Source organism: Myripristis murdjan, chromosome 15 (assembly GCF_902150065.1).
Source record: "Myripristis murdjan chromosome 15, fMyrMur1.1, whole genome shotgun sequence".
NCBI lineage: Eukaryota > Metazoa > Chordata > Actinopteri > Holocentriformes > Holocentridae > Myripristis > Myripristis murdjan.
Genome location: NC_043994.1, coordinates 31,761,611 through 31,777,666, shown reverse-complemented (window position 1 = coordinate 31,777,666; position 16,056 = coordinate 31,761,611). Strand labels below are relative to the sequence as shown.

Genomic DNA, 16,056 nt, shown 5'->3' with positions numbered 1-16,056 from the left:
CTTTGATGGAGCCTGACACAGTGCATGTTGGGTCTTTTAGCTGAAGCCAGACTCGTGATAATAGGATTGGGTTTAGAGAAAAAGCTTAGTGCATGTTGTAATTTTCATAATCTGCATTAAAACAGCATATATTCCTGATTAGATTTATTTTTATTTTACCTCTTATTAAACAAAGGTTCGTACAGTACCTCAGTCCCACACAGTTGCAAACCCACTTCTCCAAATTTTAGGCATCTGTTTTATTTTCGAGTCACACTTCCCTGCCAGCGCAATAGAATTAAACTGATTTAGCAAACTGATTTAGCCGGAAATAGGCAAATATGTTCAGCGTTCTTCTTTCCAGCATGTCCCACTTAATTTTACTTTGTCTAATTTGCTTCTGCAAGCCAACACAGTGCAAACAGGTTGAACTTGCTCTGTTATGCAATGAAATTAAGTGTCTTCTCTGTGGAAGCATCACTGGTAAAATTTTGGATTTAATATGCACGTATCAGACTGTGGTGTTGTCAAACTTAGTTATGTAGTTGCACAAGATCCCTTTTTGCAGGTTGACAGATGTTTGCCACTTAAAGATTATTTTAAATGTAATTCTGCTGTGCAGACGCTGTAGATTTCCTGTTTTATGACAAGAGACTTGGTGTGTCGGCGTGTCTTAGCGGGTCTGTATGTTCGATACTGTACAGTTGCATTGGTTTGCGCTCTTGCAGCACTTCTGTCAAGGATTACACGCCACTAAACATAATCCCCGTTTCATTCCTCCTGATCAAAGGTGAAAGCTTGCCATTCTTGTGTGTGGCATCTCTGAGAGCCGTGGCTCTTTGTGTGCTTTAAATCCCGTTTATTTTTCTCCACAGTCACACTGTCTGTAAAGAGTCTCACGTTTTTAACTGTCTGTTGCATCACGCTACATGCTACAGCACTGATGTTGCTTTGATTCCTTGCCTGACCTGTTCTGTCTTTTCCCTGCTGCCAAATGAAACCTTGAACCATGAACAAACCTGCACATACGTGAGACAACTTGTTGATTAAGTAATGTGGAGAAAACTTTTTCAAATTGCTTATGAATTATTCTTAAAGCTTGTGTAGCTAATTTTTTTCTTCACAATTCGGACAAATTACCATTCTCCGCTTGAGGGTCTGAGCCAAAATAAAGAGGCTGTAATCTCATTTGATAAAATCAAATATACAGTCCCCTCAAGGAAGCGTCACCACCCCAGTGCCAGTCATTTCTCATGCACTGATTTCGTGCACGCTCAGTTCTCTACCCAAAAAAAAACTAACTTAGCTTAGTGTAGCTCCGGCACGTTAGGTTATCTTAGCTACAGAGTAAGAGAAAGGAGACGGCTCACAACCTCTTGTTCTCCTATTGCATCGACATTGAAGCCACACACACGAGCGCGCATGAGGGTGGGAGGGACTCGGAGGAGGGGCTAAATTAGAGGACTGCGTTGGGAGCTGGTGGTTTTAACTTTGCTGCAGGTGGTCAACAAATATCCTGCAGGATAAACTCCTTGGATTTAGCTAGCAAAACCAATCAGAAAGATGGAGTCAACAAATGAAGTTGAAAAGAAGATCAGAGCAGGATATTACTATCCAAAAGCAAAGCAAGGCAAATCTGACATTTGGAAAAATTTCTCACTTGTTACTGATGAAGACAAACAAAAGTATTGATCCTCAGCGGGCACAAATCTGGCAGCTCTGGGTTGAGCGGCATACCTGCTCCGTCAAAGTAACTCTCCTTCAGTGATAAAGCACTTCTTTCTGCACATATTCAACAAGATACTCAAGAAATGTGTCTCATTTTGTTGTAGATACATTAGGCCATATGAGTTTACAAAGTTACCTACATAAGCTTCAGGCTGCGTCACAGAGAAGTAAGAAAGTTTGATGTCTTGTCAGGAAAAATACAGCTGAAGTTGGAATTCAAAGATGGGATTGAAATTTGGGAATTCAGACAATATTTCTCAGGCTTGAGGTTTGTTAGTTGTATTTCTGACATCACACCAACATGACAGCGTACAACGTAAATTCTGCACATAATTACTTTTCACAATTCAGATCCCCAAAATACATTAAAAAATCCATCTGACGTTTGCATAACCTTAAAAGGTCTGAGAAGTAAATGTATTATTAATTAATATCAAAAATTAATTATCAAAGAAAATGCAATTAAGTTAACTTTGAAATGTAATCTTAAAGTTAATATTCAATGCTAGCTAGCTAATGTTGCCACATATGTTTGGCATAATATTAAACTGTACCAAGGGGAGATGTAGGCTATTTTACGTTTGATGACCAAAATGCTGCAGGATTCCATGTTTTTCAGATGGTTTTTCAAGCTGCACCACTCAAACTCACACAGGCTGTAATTACGACCAAAAAGCGGAGAATTTCTGACTTCTGCAATCGAGTGGAATGCAGCGTTAGGTTGCTACAAGGTCAAGGTGCCACTTAAGGTTTCGCCTCATGGTAGGGTTGTGATCTTTGTCTTCATTTTGGGACACACATTTCCCATTCCTTTGTAATGGGTGATGAACCGGTCTGTTGTGTCCTGGTCTTGTCGCTGCAGGCTTCATGGGGCAGTCGGGGCTTTCCTCTGGGCTTCCACGCTGACTGTTTTCTCTCTCTGCTGCTGTCTCTTTGTCTTCCACAGATGCACCTTCTCCTCCTAAAGCTCAGCCTCAACCTCTGATGCAATTCCCTACAGGCAAGTTCTCTCTGCTGTCTGTTTTTCCAAACCTCCCTTTTCTGTTCTGTCCTGCAAGTTCAGTAGCTCATTCCTGCTTTTGTTCATAGATCACTAACTTGTGATGGACAAAACAAAAGCAAACAAACAAACAAACGAAGAAAAAACATTGCACGTAACATGTTGCATATGTGTCACCCTTAGCATTAAGTAGGATTTTTGTGCACCTTGAAAGCAACTTTGAACCACTTTGAGAAGATTTTGATATTTCATATTGCTTGTGTTCGTCTTGCATTGTGACTCCCATGTGATTGTGGTAAAGTAGATTAAATTTAACTTTGTATTGAAAAAATATACAAGTACTGTTTGTAGGGATAATGATTCCCCTCACTGATGAACAAGCCTCTTTATTATTATTGGCCCATAATTTATGCTTCACTGAAAGTCACAAAAATTCCATTTGAGACTGAAGTAAGATCCTCTTGGTGAATGTGACAGTATTTTGAAAGTTTGCTTCATTTCTGAGAGGAATTATTATCTGCCTTCACTTAACAGCTTGTGTTTGGAAGGCACATGGGCATGATTTCTCAGTGCCAAACCTGGGCAAAAACTGTAACCACCACCAACCAAATGCTGGCAAACTGTACCTGTGGCTCAGAAGTTTGTCTACTTTCCAAAACATCTTGGCAGGTCACCAGCCATTTTTGACTGGTAATGACCTGAGAATGACCTAGTTAGCCTTTTCTTCTCTCTCCCCATGTTTTTCCCCACCCCTGGTAAACAAGAGATAGAACAGGAGACTGAATTTTTCCATCTACCATCCAGTTTGACAGGAGGTTGACTTAATTTTACTTGCTAAATTGCTTCTTGCAATAAAAAAAAAAGTTGCCAAAAGTTTCTGGTAGGATAGACAAAACACCTACAACTAGCCTTTGGTAGCATTTGGCTGATGTTAATCCTGTACCATTATTCAAAATGCATTGAGTTACTGTTGTACCCAGGTGTGGTAGGCACTGTAAGGAATGGAGTGTGTCTTTGATATGTGCTGTATTGCATTCTCCCTCCTCCCTCTCTACTCAAGCACTTGGGCAGAAGGGTGATTCCCCTGCTCCCATCTCTCCTCTGTCCCCTCTTCACTCTCCTGATTCTCTGGAAGAGCTCTCTCTGACTGAGAGTCCCAACCAGCCCCCCACTTCGGCATCAGCTGCACCATTTGGCTCCGCATCCACCGAATCCCCTGAAACTCGTTCCAAGGACATGCCTTGGGAGGGTGAAGAGGGAGACTCTGGACCGGGCCGTAGTAAGAATAAGCAAGACCACCTAGATCCGTTAGCTGGTCCTTACCTGAGTTTAGGGAAAGACCCAGGGCCCCAGAATCCGTGTGAGGACAGCGGAGTTTCCTTTTCCCCTGAGGAGAGGCTGTTTAGCTCAGACAGGTCCTCCACCGGTCCCTCTCCCGTGACCCCCCCGACGAAGCTCCCTGAGTCTCACCCTGCCTCCTCTAACCCAACAGAGCACTGGGAATCGCCCTTCCTAGCATCTCAAGACAGCTCCAAGGTCTCCATGGATACCGTCTCCAAGGACACAGCCCCCGTCAGCTCTTCCAGGTATGAGCCAGACCTGCACGGCAACCAGTCTGACGAAGACGATGACTTGATGTTTGAGGTCAAGAAGAATAACAACCCATTTGAGGGGTATTCCCCCCTGGCGGACGCTGGCTACTCTCACTTTGGGGATGCCAAGTCTGACAGCAGGGCCACCAAAATGTCAGAAAGTCCCACTCCAGATCTCGTCCAGTATGGACAGACCGGAGACTCCCAGGATAGTCCGCCATCTTTCTACAACGAGGGCAAAATGTTTGAGGCTGCCAAGATTGGTGCTGACTCACTCATGCAGTCAGCAAATCAGTTCTCATCCAATCTTAAAGATGATGATGATGAGGAAGAGGAGGAGGAGGATTCTGCTCTGCCACCATCTCTGCCAGACATCCTGAAGTCTTCCCCTCTCAACCCTGACAAAATCGACTCTGGTTCTTCCGAGGGAAGCCCTGAGGAGCAGAGCCCTGTTCTGGAGCGGAGGATGATGGAGTCGCCCAACCCTCCGATCAACCTGTCTGCTAACAACCCGTTTGCTTTTGATTCCAAAGTGTCCCTGTTGAAAGAGATGGCCGAAGAGACCGAGGCGAGAGCGGCCGAGAAGGTGAAGGTTGAAGATGATAAAGGCTTTGGCGCATTTGACCTTGTTAAAGAGGCAGCGGAAACCACCCCGGCCAAAGTCAAGGAAGAGGAACCTGTCAAGATCGAGCAGAAAGATTGGTTTGCAAGTCACGATTCCCCCAAAATGACTGGCAAATTTGAGCCGCTTGATTTCCAGAGCAAAAAGACCCCCGCTGATGATTCAGATTCTGAGTCGCCGACAGCGGACTCCCTATCCCCAGTTCTAGAAGCCATGGCCAAGAACCCCGCCAGCTTCCAGGTGGAAATGGAGAAGAGGGACCTGAAGATGGAAGTGGAGGAAGCAGAAGTCGCTGAAGAGGTGTCCGAACCTGAAGTCTCCTCTGAAGAGTTTGAGTTCATTGAGAGACCACCCAGGGGTGTGATTGACGAGTTTCTGGAGGCTCTAGATAACTCCAAGTTTGCGTCCCCCAAGGCACCTGAGATCCCCATGGATGATGATGTATGTTTTGGGAAGAAAGATGAGGCTCCAGTTTCAGCTCCAGCTCCGACAAAAGTAGTGCCACCTCCAGAGATTGAAGAAGAAGAAGCACCAAGCCAGAGCTCCTACCTCCTCCTCACCCAGGCCTCCTCCAAGTCCTCCCCACAGAAGGGCAAGGCAGAGCTGGAGAAGCCTGAAGCTGATCAGCCTCCATCCCAGGCGACGCTCGTCCACTCTCCGGTCAGCAAACCAGAGGAGGCTGTGGCCAAGAAGAGCACAGAGGGCGGCAAAATGCTTCCCCTACCAAACCTGAGCTCAGAAGCAGGTAAAATAAATTAATCTTGGCATGGAAACCACCCCCGCACCCCCCTCAGTTTTCATTGGTTCTTCCATGTTCATCGGCATAATTTTCATCATCACCCTCACGCTCTCCTCGGTCATCTCCTCCCAACCCCTCCCAACCAACCAGCCGCCACCGTTTTACTTTAGACCCTTGAAATTTCTCCCTGATGTCACCTTCACCCTCCTGCATTGTCTCATTTTGCATTTTCTTTGATAATTAACATTGCATTTTGTTTCGTGTGCTTTAATTTGTGTAGTTGTATGCTCCATTTTTTTTTTCTTGCTTTGTGCATTTCCGCTTAGTAGAAAGATGCATTGTTTTGTGTGTATTCTCACATATTTCATTGCTTTATTTAAGCTTGAGATGTGGTAAGTACATTTTAACTTTCATAACTTTTTATTGTTATTGTCTTAATCTTCTTAAAACATGTTGCTGTCCTTGCTTTCTACTTAAAATTTATTGAAGGCAAAAAAACAAAACGTCTTCTAACGTGTCTAATGTAAGTAAGTAAGTAGTGCAACAGCAAAGATGAATTGAAAACAGACTTGTGATTTCGCTTCTGAGAGGAAACGATTGGTGCATTTTCTTTGTCCAGTCTTTATAACACACACACACACACACACACACACACACACACACACACACACACACACAAACACACACAGGCGTTTCTCACTATTTGCCCTGAGAGCATTTTTGCTCTGTCGAATTGGATTACCTTGCTGTCTGTTTTAGTCGCTCTCTGCTCTGGAAATAACCCGAGATGCCAGTCTGAAACCCAACCACCCCTCCCTTCCCCAGACACCATGGCCACCAGCCCCTCCCTGTAATGACTGAGCAGGCAGCCAGTTTGATTATTGTGGGCTGTGTAATCTCAGCCACACCCTGTATGATCATTACATCAGATTTTATGTACCTGAGGCTAACTGTATCGTGCGGTGATGTCTGTGCCAGTATGAAAATGCTTTAACTGTTTTAGAGGGTGTTGAACTAATCACAGTGACTGTTAGATCACAGATTTCACCGCTTTACCAATTATTTTGCCTAATCTGTGAACATGTGAAGACATCACTGAACACTTTAAGAATTCTTTTACAACTTGTACTAGGGCTGCACGATATGGAGAGAATTTCATACTTGGATATAATATAATATGTAATAATAATAATAATATATAATATAATATAATAACAGTGAAGCAACAGTGAAAATTTAGCATTCTTCAAAAAAAAAAAAAAAAAAAAAAAATAGTGAAATAATACCAACTGGATGTAGAAAATGCAGTTATGTAACAGAATATTTTATTGATTAGAAAAGACCAGTCAGTGTCTCAGGCTAATCCCTAACCCCAAATTTGATATCGTCGATATCGTTGCCTGATGAGATATTATTATCTTGCATTTTCTTACCCAGATAATGTAGTGATAACAATGTATTGTTCAGCCCTACTTTATCCACTAAATGACTAATTTATTATTTAAAAATATTTTCACCGGCACCAGACGCAGACAGTTACATAAGACGCTGCGTTTCAGTCAACAGAAGCTCTGGTGTGAGGAATACGTCTGTTTTGTCCCTGTGGGTTAGTGTAAGTCGGTGAAAACGCAGCATAATGATGTTCCTCAGGAGGAAGGGCTGTTAGACTGCGTGTGTGTGTGTGTGTGTGTGTGTGTGTGTGTGTGTGTGTGTGTGTGTGTGTGTGTGTGTGTGAGAGAGCGAGCGCCGGGTCGGAGCTGCCTGGCTCCTTCAGCACAGCGTTCACACGGTGATGGATCGCTCTGCACCTCTGAGGACGGCGAAGCTTAGTCTTCATTTTAATGGATGACTCAGTTTTATTTAAACTGATATTGATCTGTTAATATACATACACACACAAACAGATTGATGCACCATAACACACACACACACACACACACACACACACACACACACACACACACACAGAGCAGACAGCCACTGAGTGTTTGCAGGCTGACATCATAACTAGAGCAGTGGGACTTTGCTCTTTTGGATTTGCTGGCAAGGCCTCAAGGGTGTGTGTGTGTGTGTGTGTGTGTGTGTGTGTGTGTGTGTGTGTGTGTGTGTGTGTGTGTGAGAGAGAGAGAGACAGGATCTCCTGTTAATTAAAGCCTTCTCCCTGCATTGCGACACTGGCAGGTCCGTAAAGGCTTCTCCGTCCCAAAAAATGCTCAGCGTGCGTTCCTGTTTCTTTGAGTTGAGATGCAGCGCTGCAGTGTGAAGGCAGAGCTGAACACGCACACACACACACACACACACACACGGGTGGGAGGAGTTGGTCACGGCTCCTGATGCTGCTGTGACTGTGCATTCTCCCTGCCAGCGACCTGTTGCTGTGTTGATGCTGCTCAGAGTCTCTGAAGGCTTCAGGCCTGTCAGAGTCTCATCAGGCAGCGAGACGCAGACGTTCACATGACACCGATCATTTTTACCAACGTCAGTATGACCCGAGTCGATACACGGATATTTTAGGCTGCTTTCTGATTCATTATTTTAAATCAATCAATTTGGAGCCGACCAATCAATGAGAAACTGCATGCTGGCTTTTGAAAATAACACAGACTACAGAATTACATCAGCGAGAGAGACCAATGCAGCAAACACACAGCAGACAGGTTTGACTTTTCCCTCCCAGAAGGAAATAAAAAAAAAAACTGTCTCTCCATCTTTCTGGAAAAACTCTACATTCACTTTTTTGACAGCAGCTTTAAACAAACAGTGCAGCAACCGTCCTGCTGGTTTAATCTTTAATTTATCATAATTTATCTTTAATTTATCAGTTTAACATAGAAACCTTTTATTTTCCTTGTTTCACATACTTGATGACAACTGAATACAAATATTTGAGTTTTATAAAAGAATATTTTGACTTTAATGTGTGTTATGTATATGTTTGTTTTTTGTCCCCCTCTCCCGGCTGGGTGAGACACGCTGGCGGGTTAGGGTGGTTTTAGGGTATTTCCCTTCATAACGGCACATTATGGTTTTGATGAGTCAACATGGCACGTGCTAATGAGGTGTAAGTTTATTTCCAGCCCTTAAAGGAGTGATTTCTCGTTGTACTGGTGCACTTCAGTAAACTGGGAGGATTTTCCAGAGACTGAAAAGGAGAGAAAAATCAACGCAGCAGAGCCACAGAAATGCTGCCTTTTGTTCTCTAATAAGTTTTGACCTTAACAAATCTATTTTACCCAGAATGCCAAGCAACTAGCATATCCTCATCTGCAGCTCTAAGTAACACCGACAGAAATCAGAGGCAGAAATACTTCATTGATCCCTGATGGGAAAATTGAGCACATAAATTCAAACTGGTTGTCTCCAGTCACCATTTTACCCAAATGATGTCACTTGAGTCATTTTTTCACTTTTCTCTGAGCTTCCTCAAGAGCCACGAGTGCTTAACACAACTTTCTCACATGCTGTGTGCTCTTCCCCGTGAAGAGTGTAAAATTAGCAGACTGCTCCGTTAATCGCAGTTAAACAGCTTCACAGGTTCACAGTTAATAGACAATCAAACAACGAACCTCACAGCGCGCAACAAAAACCTCCTAATAAAACCAGAAGGCAAAAGGGACGTACAGGGGAAGAAATCTCTGAAGGAGGTCAGAGGAAAGCCCCTTCCAGGCCAAAATAAATCACAGCCAATTAGTTAAATGAAATTAAATCAAAGCAAATAGCATCAAAAACAAAACAGCATGAATATGATAAAGGAGCCAGGGAACAAGGACATCAACTGGGAAAAGTCCACATGACTTGAAATTTACCCGAGTTTACTTGAACAGTGGATGCAGATTTTTTCCAAGCATGCGTTTTTTGGGCATTTATACCCGTTGTCTTTCAGAATAAAAGTCCTACATAACTTTGAGCTTCTCATCCGTTCTGCACAGTGCAGGCTGAGCTGCTGATTCAGAATGCACATAAAAACAGGTGGATGCAAACTCCACTAGTGGACACTCAGTGACAATATTTAATATTTAAAGCCTGTTTTGAGGAGTGACTCCCTTTTAGCTGAAAATGAAAATCTGTTTGACTCGTACCATCTGCTGCCCCGACTGCCTGAAGTGTTGAGCTGTGATGACGTAACATGTAAAACCACCAAAATCACATCCAGCCAGCGGTGAACCAGCAGCACTGGAGAGACAGATCTCCAAGAAGATCTTACTTGAGATTCATCGTTCAGTATCTGTGAGGATCCAGGCTATAAAAGTGTTGACATGTTTTATGGACCCGTGAAAAGTGAGTCTCACAAAAAGGTCCCATTTTTTTTTTTTTTTTACTCATTTGCAACCAAACTCTGCAAATGCTTTACAATTCAAAATTTAAAAAAAAAAAAAAAAAAAAAAAAAGCCCGGCATTTCACGACTTTAAAAACTGATGAGTTAAGTCAGAGAACAGCGCACTACTATAAAAAAACACAAACAAACAAACAAAAAAAAAACAATATCCAAACCAGACCGATGATTAATACGAAAAAATATTACAAATATCAATACATAGACACAATATGGCAATATAAATTCATCGAAAGACAGAAAAATAGAAAAAAAGACAAAATAAATGAATCAGTGGTTAAAAAAATTAAATTGACAGTGCCAATACATTTACAACTGAAACATATGTATGACCAGCAGAGTGTATGTAGAGTGTTATTTAGCCCCTCTAGATTAAAATTTTCTCAGTTCTTGTTTTGTTGTGCTCCTTTGTACTCTGGTTTGCAGCTTTTTTTTTTCTTTCTTTCTTCTTCTTCTTTTTTTTTTTTTGGTCTAAAAGAATTTTGTTATTTTTTCAATTGTAAAGAAACTTTGCGAGGAAGAGGAGGGGCAGTTGCATTTGTTTTCTGTTGCAAGTCTGTGGACAACATCCACTCAACATTTGCTTTAAACTGACGTTATGTTATGCAAAGTGTACCTGTTCAGGAAGTGATTTGCAGTGTAGTGACCCCAGCAGCTGGAGGAAGAGTCGTCGCTCCTCTCAGCAGGTAAACCTCCAGGTGAAGAGTCACGCTGTCGGTGACGGTCCGACCGGCCAGAGGTCGCCGTGTTACTGACAACGAACTTTGTGCTTCCCTGTTTATGTAACTGGCTCTTTGGCCGTGGAGGTAACCTGACTCCACTGAGGCCACCAGGTTAGACTTTAAATGGATCAGTCCATCCACCACTACATGAACTGCTCATGTCATTTTGATAATCGATCAATGAATGGTTTCAAGTCAAAATGCCAAACAGTTTCTAAATCCTGAGGTGCTGCTAAGTCTGTCTTCCTTCTCTCTTCATATCATTTATGCTGCTGGTCAGGCTAAGAAACACACCTGAAGGCATCACCTTCCCTTCAGACTTTAGCTTTATTTTTCACACTTTATAAACTAAATGAGTCATCAACTCATTGAAAAATGACTGTCAGCAGTGAAAATAATCATCAGCTGCAGCCACAAATTCAGCGAGTTCACTTCATAACCCTAACAATGGAAGTGTTTGATCAGCTCAATTCCTAAAATATAAATGTCATAAATTTGGGTCCTTGGCTTTAATCCGTGGAGAATACAAAACACTGGGCAGGAAACACCTCCCTAATTTCCAGTTTTATCCCCCTCTGCAGAATTAATGTCTCGGTGTTGAAAACCTCTCTGTGTGTGGATTTGTTAAATCCAGAGGGATTTTGTTGTGCTAATAAATCACAAAGTGGATTTCTGAGCAGGTGGATGAGTGAGAGCTCACGGCTGAGCCTCCATCAGTCTGCTTCATGGAGGCAGGAGGTGGAGTGTCTCCGAGCCGACAGTCACTTCTGTGTTTGGAGCTTCTGACTCTGGTTGTGAAACAGAGCTGGCAGTCTGCGGCTGCCTCATTTACAAAACACATTCATTTGCATTTCTCAATATGACTCAAACCCAGGACTTGTTCCTGGAAAACTCTGATTCTAAAATATGGCCGTTAAGCAGCTTTGGTCTGATTTTCTATCGTTTCAGAAGCTTGAACTCAATTTCCAAGGCATTAGATCCAGTTTTACGTGCTTTTTCCATCATATTTGTAAAGAAGGTGGTGTCAAGGTACAAAACAAAGGACTTTTGTTTTTTTGTTTTTTTTTTTTGTATAGCTCAGGCCTCTGACTTGGCAGCATGAGAGGAGAACATGAGGCATAGAGCTGAATGAAATGAGACAGCTGCCCTCTAGTGGACAGACTCAGCCATTACTGGTCTTACTCACTTCCTGCTGATGTAAAACCACGTGGTGGCACAGTACTAATCTGAGGCCACAGGTGGCAGTCAGTTAGTATTTCTTAAGCTTCATTTTATACCAGGGCAGCCCCAAGTCTTTTGTCAACAGAGTCCTGACTGAGACGCGCTGCAGCACACCGAGTTTCAGACAAAAGAAAGAATCCAAAACAAGCAAACATGCAATGTACACCTTTCTAAAAATATACTCTGTAGAATCAGATATGGCTGAAATAAAGACAGCCTCAGTTATCAGTCTTCAAATCCTTCAACAGTGACTTCAAAACTCCAACATGAACCAGTTCATCAGCTTTTAAAAGCCTCTTGCATTGTTTCCCAGTCATTTGGAGCAGCATTTTAGCCACGTTCTGTACGTGCACGAGGAGCAGAGGGCAAAAATAACTTGTGAGCACAAAGGTCTGATGGCAGCAGTCAGTCCTCAAATGTTCTTGTAAATCAGACTAATAATGACTGTGTGCTGGTCCGCTGTGGCGTGTGAAGCTCAGTGGTGAGTCCTTTGACATGTCATATATTTCAAGGCACCATAAACGTGTTAACGACCACGTCACTAAATATTATTCAGGTGTTGATCGTTTCTACTGCAGTCCAGTTTAGTTCAGGGTCTCTGAATATAGAAAGCAACTGGAAATTTCCACCAGAACAAATGCAGAGAATTTCTGTCTGTTTCTGGTGAATTCTTCTGATCCACCAGTCCAGGTGGCAGCTGACCAGCCTCCCATTCACCTCATCAAGTCGGTGAAATAGAAGCTTCTGGTGAATTTCTGAATTTACCTGCTGGTGTCACCAGTGTCCTTCTTTTTTGTTGCTTTGTAAAGGTGCATTACGCAAAACTAAGGAGGGCTTATTGAAGTGAGTACCTTATTAAACTCAGCTGACATTAAAATGTGGAGTAAGCACAGAATCTGGTGGTTGAGTCTATCTGGTCCTCATCACTGGGATCTGAATACAAGGAGCCTTTCAGACCCAGCTGATAGAAACACCTGGGACAAGCCCAAACTGTGAGTCGGTTTTTGTGCGCTGAGTTTATACGGTTCTTACTTTAGTGAGTCCTCAGTTTTACAAAGTGCAGCTTTTTAAGCGTTTATTCACCTGGTTACCTGCATGGAGTTAAAAATGATCAGGTGTAGCTGTTGCTGGCTGACAGACACCAGAGCAGACGGTGAGGGACAGTCCCTGAGAAGGAATCTGTTTGAAACTGCTGGAGTCACACAGGACATTCACCTGGTCTGTTTACCTGCCTCGTCATCAGATTAGAGGAAGAGGAAGAAGGGAAGGGACAGATTGAATTTGTGGGGTGGGGGAAAGGGAGGGAGGAGAGAGAGAGAGAGAGAGAGAGGGCGAGAGAGATAGAGATAGGAGGGAAGGGGGAGGGGAGGGAGAGCTTGCCAAAAAGCTCGGACATGGAGGAGGGAGGAGGAGGAGGAGGAGGCGAGGCCAGGACGTTTATAGTCGCTGCGTCAGAGCGCTGGCAGCAGACAGTCAGCTGACAGCGGGCCTGCAGGAGAGAGAGAGGGAGAGAGAGAGAGAGAGAGAGAAACCACAGAGAAGCAGAGAGAGAGAGAGAGAGAGCGTCGATTCCCTCACTGCAGTCGTCTCCCAGAGGAAGCCTCGCCTCGCCTGGGTTCCCCCTCCTCCCGCACTCCTCCTTCTCCTCCTCCTCCTCCTCCTCCTTTTCTTGCACGCTTGCTCCTGCGACCAAACACACACACTTTCTCTCTCTCTCTGTCACACACACACACACACACACGCTCATTTACTGCTGCTGGTGCTGTGGGATGTGTGTTTGCTGAGCGGACAGCATGGAGAACTCAGACAATGCTGTGGATAAAAAGGAGTGCCAGCCGGCCTCGAAGCACTGGAGGGATCAGGGTACGCCGTTTCTCTCTATCTGCTTATTTCACAGCCCGAGGTGCTGACACACCGCCGGGGGGTTGTGGGTTCAATTCCCAAGCTTGACAGTATCTGCAAGGTGAACGCTGCTGTAAGCGTGCACTAGACTGTTTGCATTGGATTGCTTTGGCTGCTTGTTAATGCTGACTGGATGTGTAGTTTGTTTGCTGACTGGCATAGAGATATGTGTCACTGGCACTAATGCAGTTCTAGTTTTTATTTGATTTTATTTCATTTTTTCTTTGCTAAGAATGATGTGATTCCAGTGCAGAAGCAAAGCCGTTTGATTCTGAAATGTGAGAGCAGGTTGCCTCGCTTCATTCATGCCTGGAAAGTCTTTGCTAAGTTTCTCAGTGACCAGCTGTGACCGCTCCGCTGTCTCGTGTCTTATTCTGAAGTGACGCTGTTATTTCATTCTTGATTTTTCTGCCCCTCTGGGTGTCCTGTCGTCTGGCCGGGCCGCAGAGCAGACCTTTGGCCCGCTCCCCAGCCAGCCTGCTGATGAGAGGCAGCGTGGCCAAAGGTGGATGGGACGATGGGGGTGGGGTGGGGGGGGGGGGGGGGATTTCTGAGCGGACTGACGTCAGCTGGTGGTTCAGTGATTGGCTAATGCGCTTCAGATATGCTAATAATCTGGAGGAGAGTCAGAGGACGCCAGAGCTCACAGTGGAAGTTTGGCCAGGCTGCAGGCCGGGCTCCATGTTACTGCAGCGACCCTGCTGCACGCTCCGCTCGCTCCACACAGCACATTTTAACCCTTTGAAACCAAAGTGAAGTCGCTTGATTTCTTTGAAAACCATAGAAAAAGCCTCTAAGGAAAACCTGAAAACAGTTGTTGTTTTACAGGTGAATTTTGTATTTTCTGCTTATTTGGACGCTCTGCAGACAGAGGGATAATTCAGACAGCAAGATTGGCAGGTTAGCCAGATAACTTTAAAAAATATTCTGTAATACCTCCTGATTTTTTTATTTATTTAATTATTATTAGCAATCCTCGACATGCTTGACTGAATCAAACTCCTAAACCAAATATTAAAGTTTTTATTGTGCAGAATTGCCAGGCTCGAGCATGTTCTAGCTCTCTAATCTGTAATCCTGTTTTGTGAAGAACTGCCAGAGCTCGCCTATTGTTCATAAAACAAAATCACGTTGGCAAGAACACGGGGAAGTGTAGAAATGTGGTGAAAAGGTCACCTGAGGCGACGAGCGTGTTGAGCTGAGCTTCCTGCTGGCTCTGCTGCACAGGAAGTGACCGAGCTCTGCTCACACACTCGTGTCTGTGTGTGTGTGAGCTCTCAGGTTATTGACATTCATATTGAAACGTGTGGCGTTGATGAAGGTATCATCCAGTTACAGCTGATGTACAGAGTAATCACACAGGAGACCCTGAAGAATCAAACACTAGTGCTCATAGAAATACAGTCACTATAACAACGCTGTCATTCTCATAGAAATCTGATGCAGCTTTATTGACTTATTCTAACACTCTTTCAGCTGTCCTGTCTGTTGGTGTGGTGTTGGGTTGTCTAGTTCCCTGGGTGTGATATGCCTCCATTAGCTGCTCCGTGCTCCCCTGGGCTGCTAATCCACAACACTGGATTTATACCTCTCCATTCACTTCCATAGCAAAACAGCTCCTAAAATAACACTTTCAGCTCATAAACAACACCAGCAAAGAGAATTATGACAATATATAAAACAACAAGTCCCGGTTCCCTATTTTTTTTTGAGAACATTAAACATTTCCTTTCTTGTTATTTTCCTGTTTGAATTGGAAAGTAGATCCGGCAGGTTGCGTCTGCAGGGAATTTTTGCATATTAACCTTACGCCAGGAAGAAACGACCTGGTAGAAGTTTTACAAATAATTGTAATGACACACAAAATGGGTACTGGGACTTATTGGTTTTATATTATGATAATTCTCTTTGTTTTTGTTGGTTTCTGTGCTAAAAGTGTTGTTTTGGGAGCTGTTTTGCTATGAAAGTGAATGGAAATCCAGTTTGTGGATCAGGAACTAATGAGGATATTTCACCATCATGTGGACTCATATCACACTCAGGGAACTACACAACACTACACAACACTGCACTACACTACACAACACTGCACTACACCACAGGACAGATTTGATTTAATAACTAGCATTAAACATGAGGATGGTAACACTATTCATGCTAAGCTAACACATGAAGTTGTGCGGGTTGTGAAAGTCTCTGAACTTTCACCCAGCAGTG

At 43.6% G+C, this 16,056-nt stretch overlaps 1 protein-coding gene across 5 annotated transcripts in view; it reads left to right on the top strand.

Annotated features, from left to right (window-relative positions):
- The window catches only part of rtn4b (reticulon 4b), a 44,780-nt gene that overhangs the window by 10,152 nt on the left and 18,572 nt on the right, over positions 1 to 16,056 (top strand). Inside the window, exons 2-3 of one of the 5 annotated variants that reach the window (XM_030071235.1) lie at positions 2,654 to 2,707; positions 3,768 to 5,666. The exons of 1 other annotated variant lie outside the window; for it this stretch is intronic. In XM_030071235.1, the coding sequence (XP_029927095.1) occupies positions 2,654 to 2,707; positions 3,768 to 5,666 (1,953 nt within the window). Of the gene's footprint in view, positions 1 to 2,653; positions 2,708 to 3,767; positions 5,667 to 13,650; positions 13,801 to 16,056 lie in introns of those variants that run through there. 3 more of the 5 variants (XM_030071236.1, XM_030071237.1, XM_030071239.1) reach the window with 3 other exon arrangements.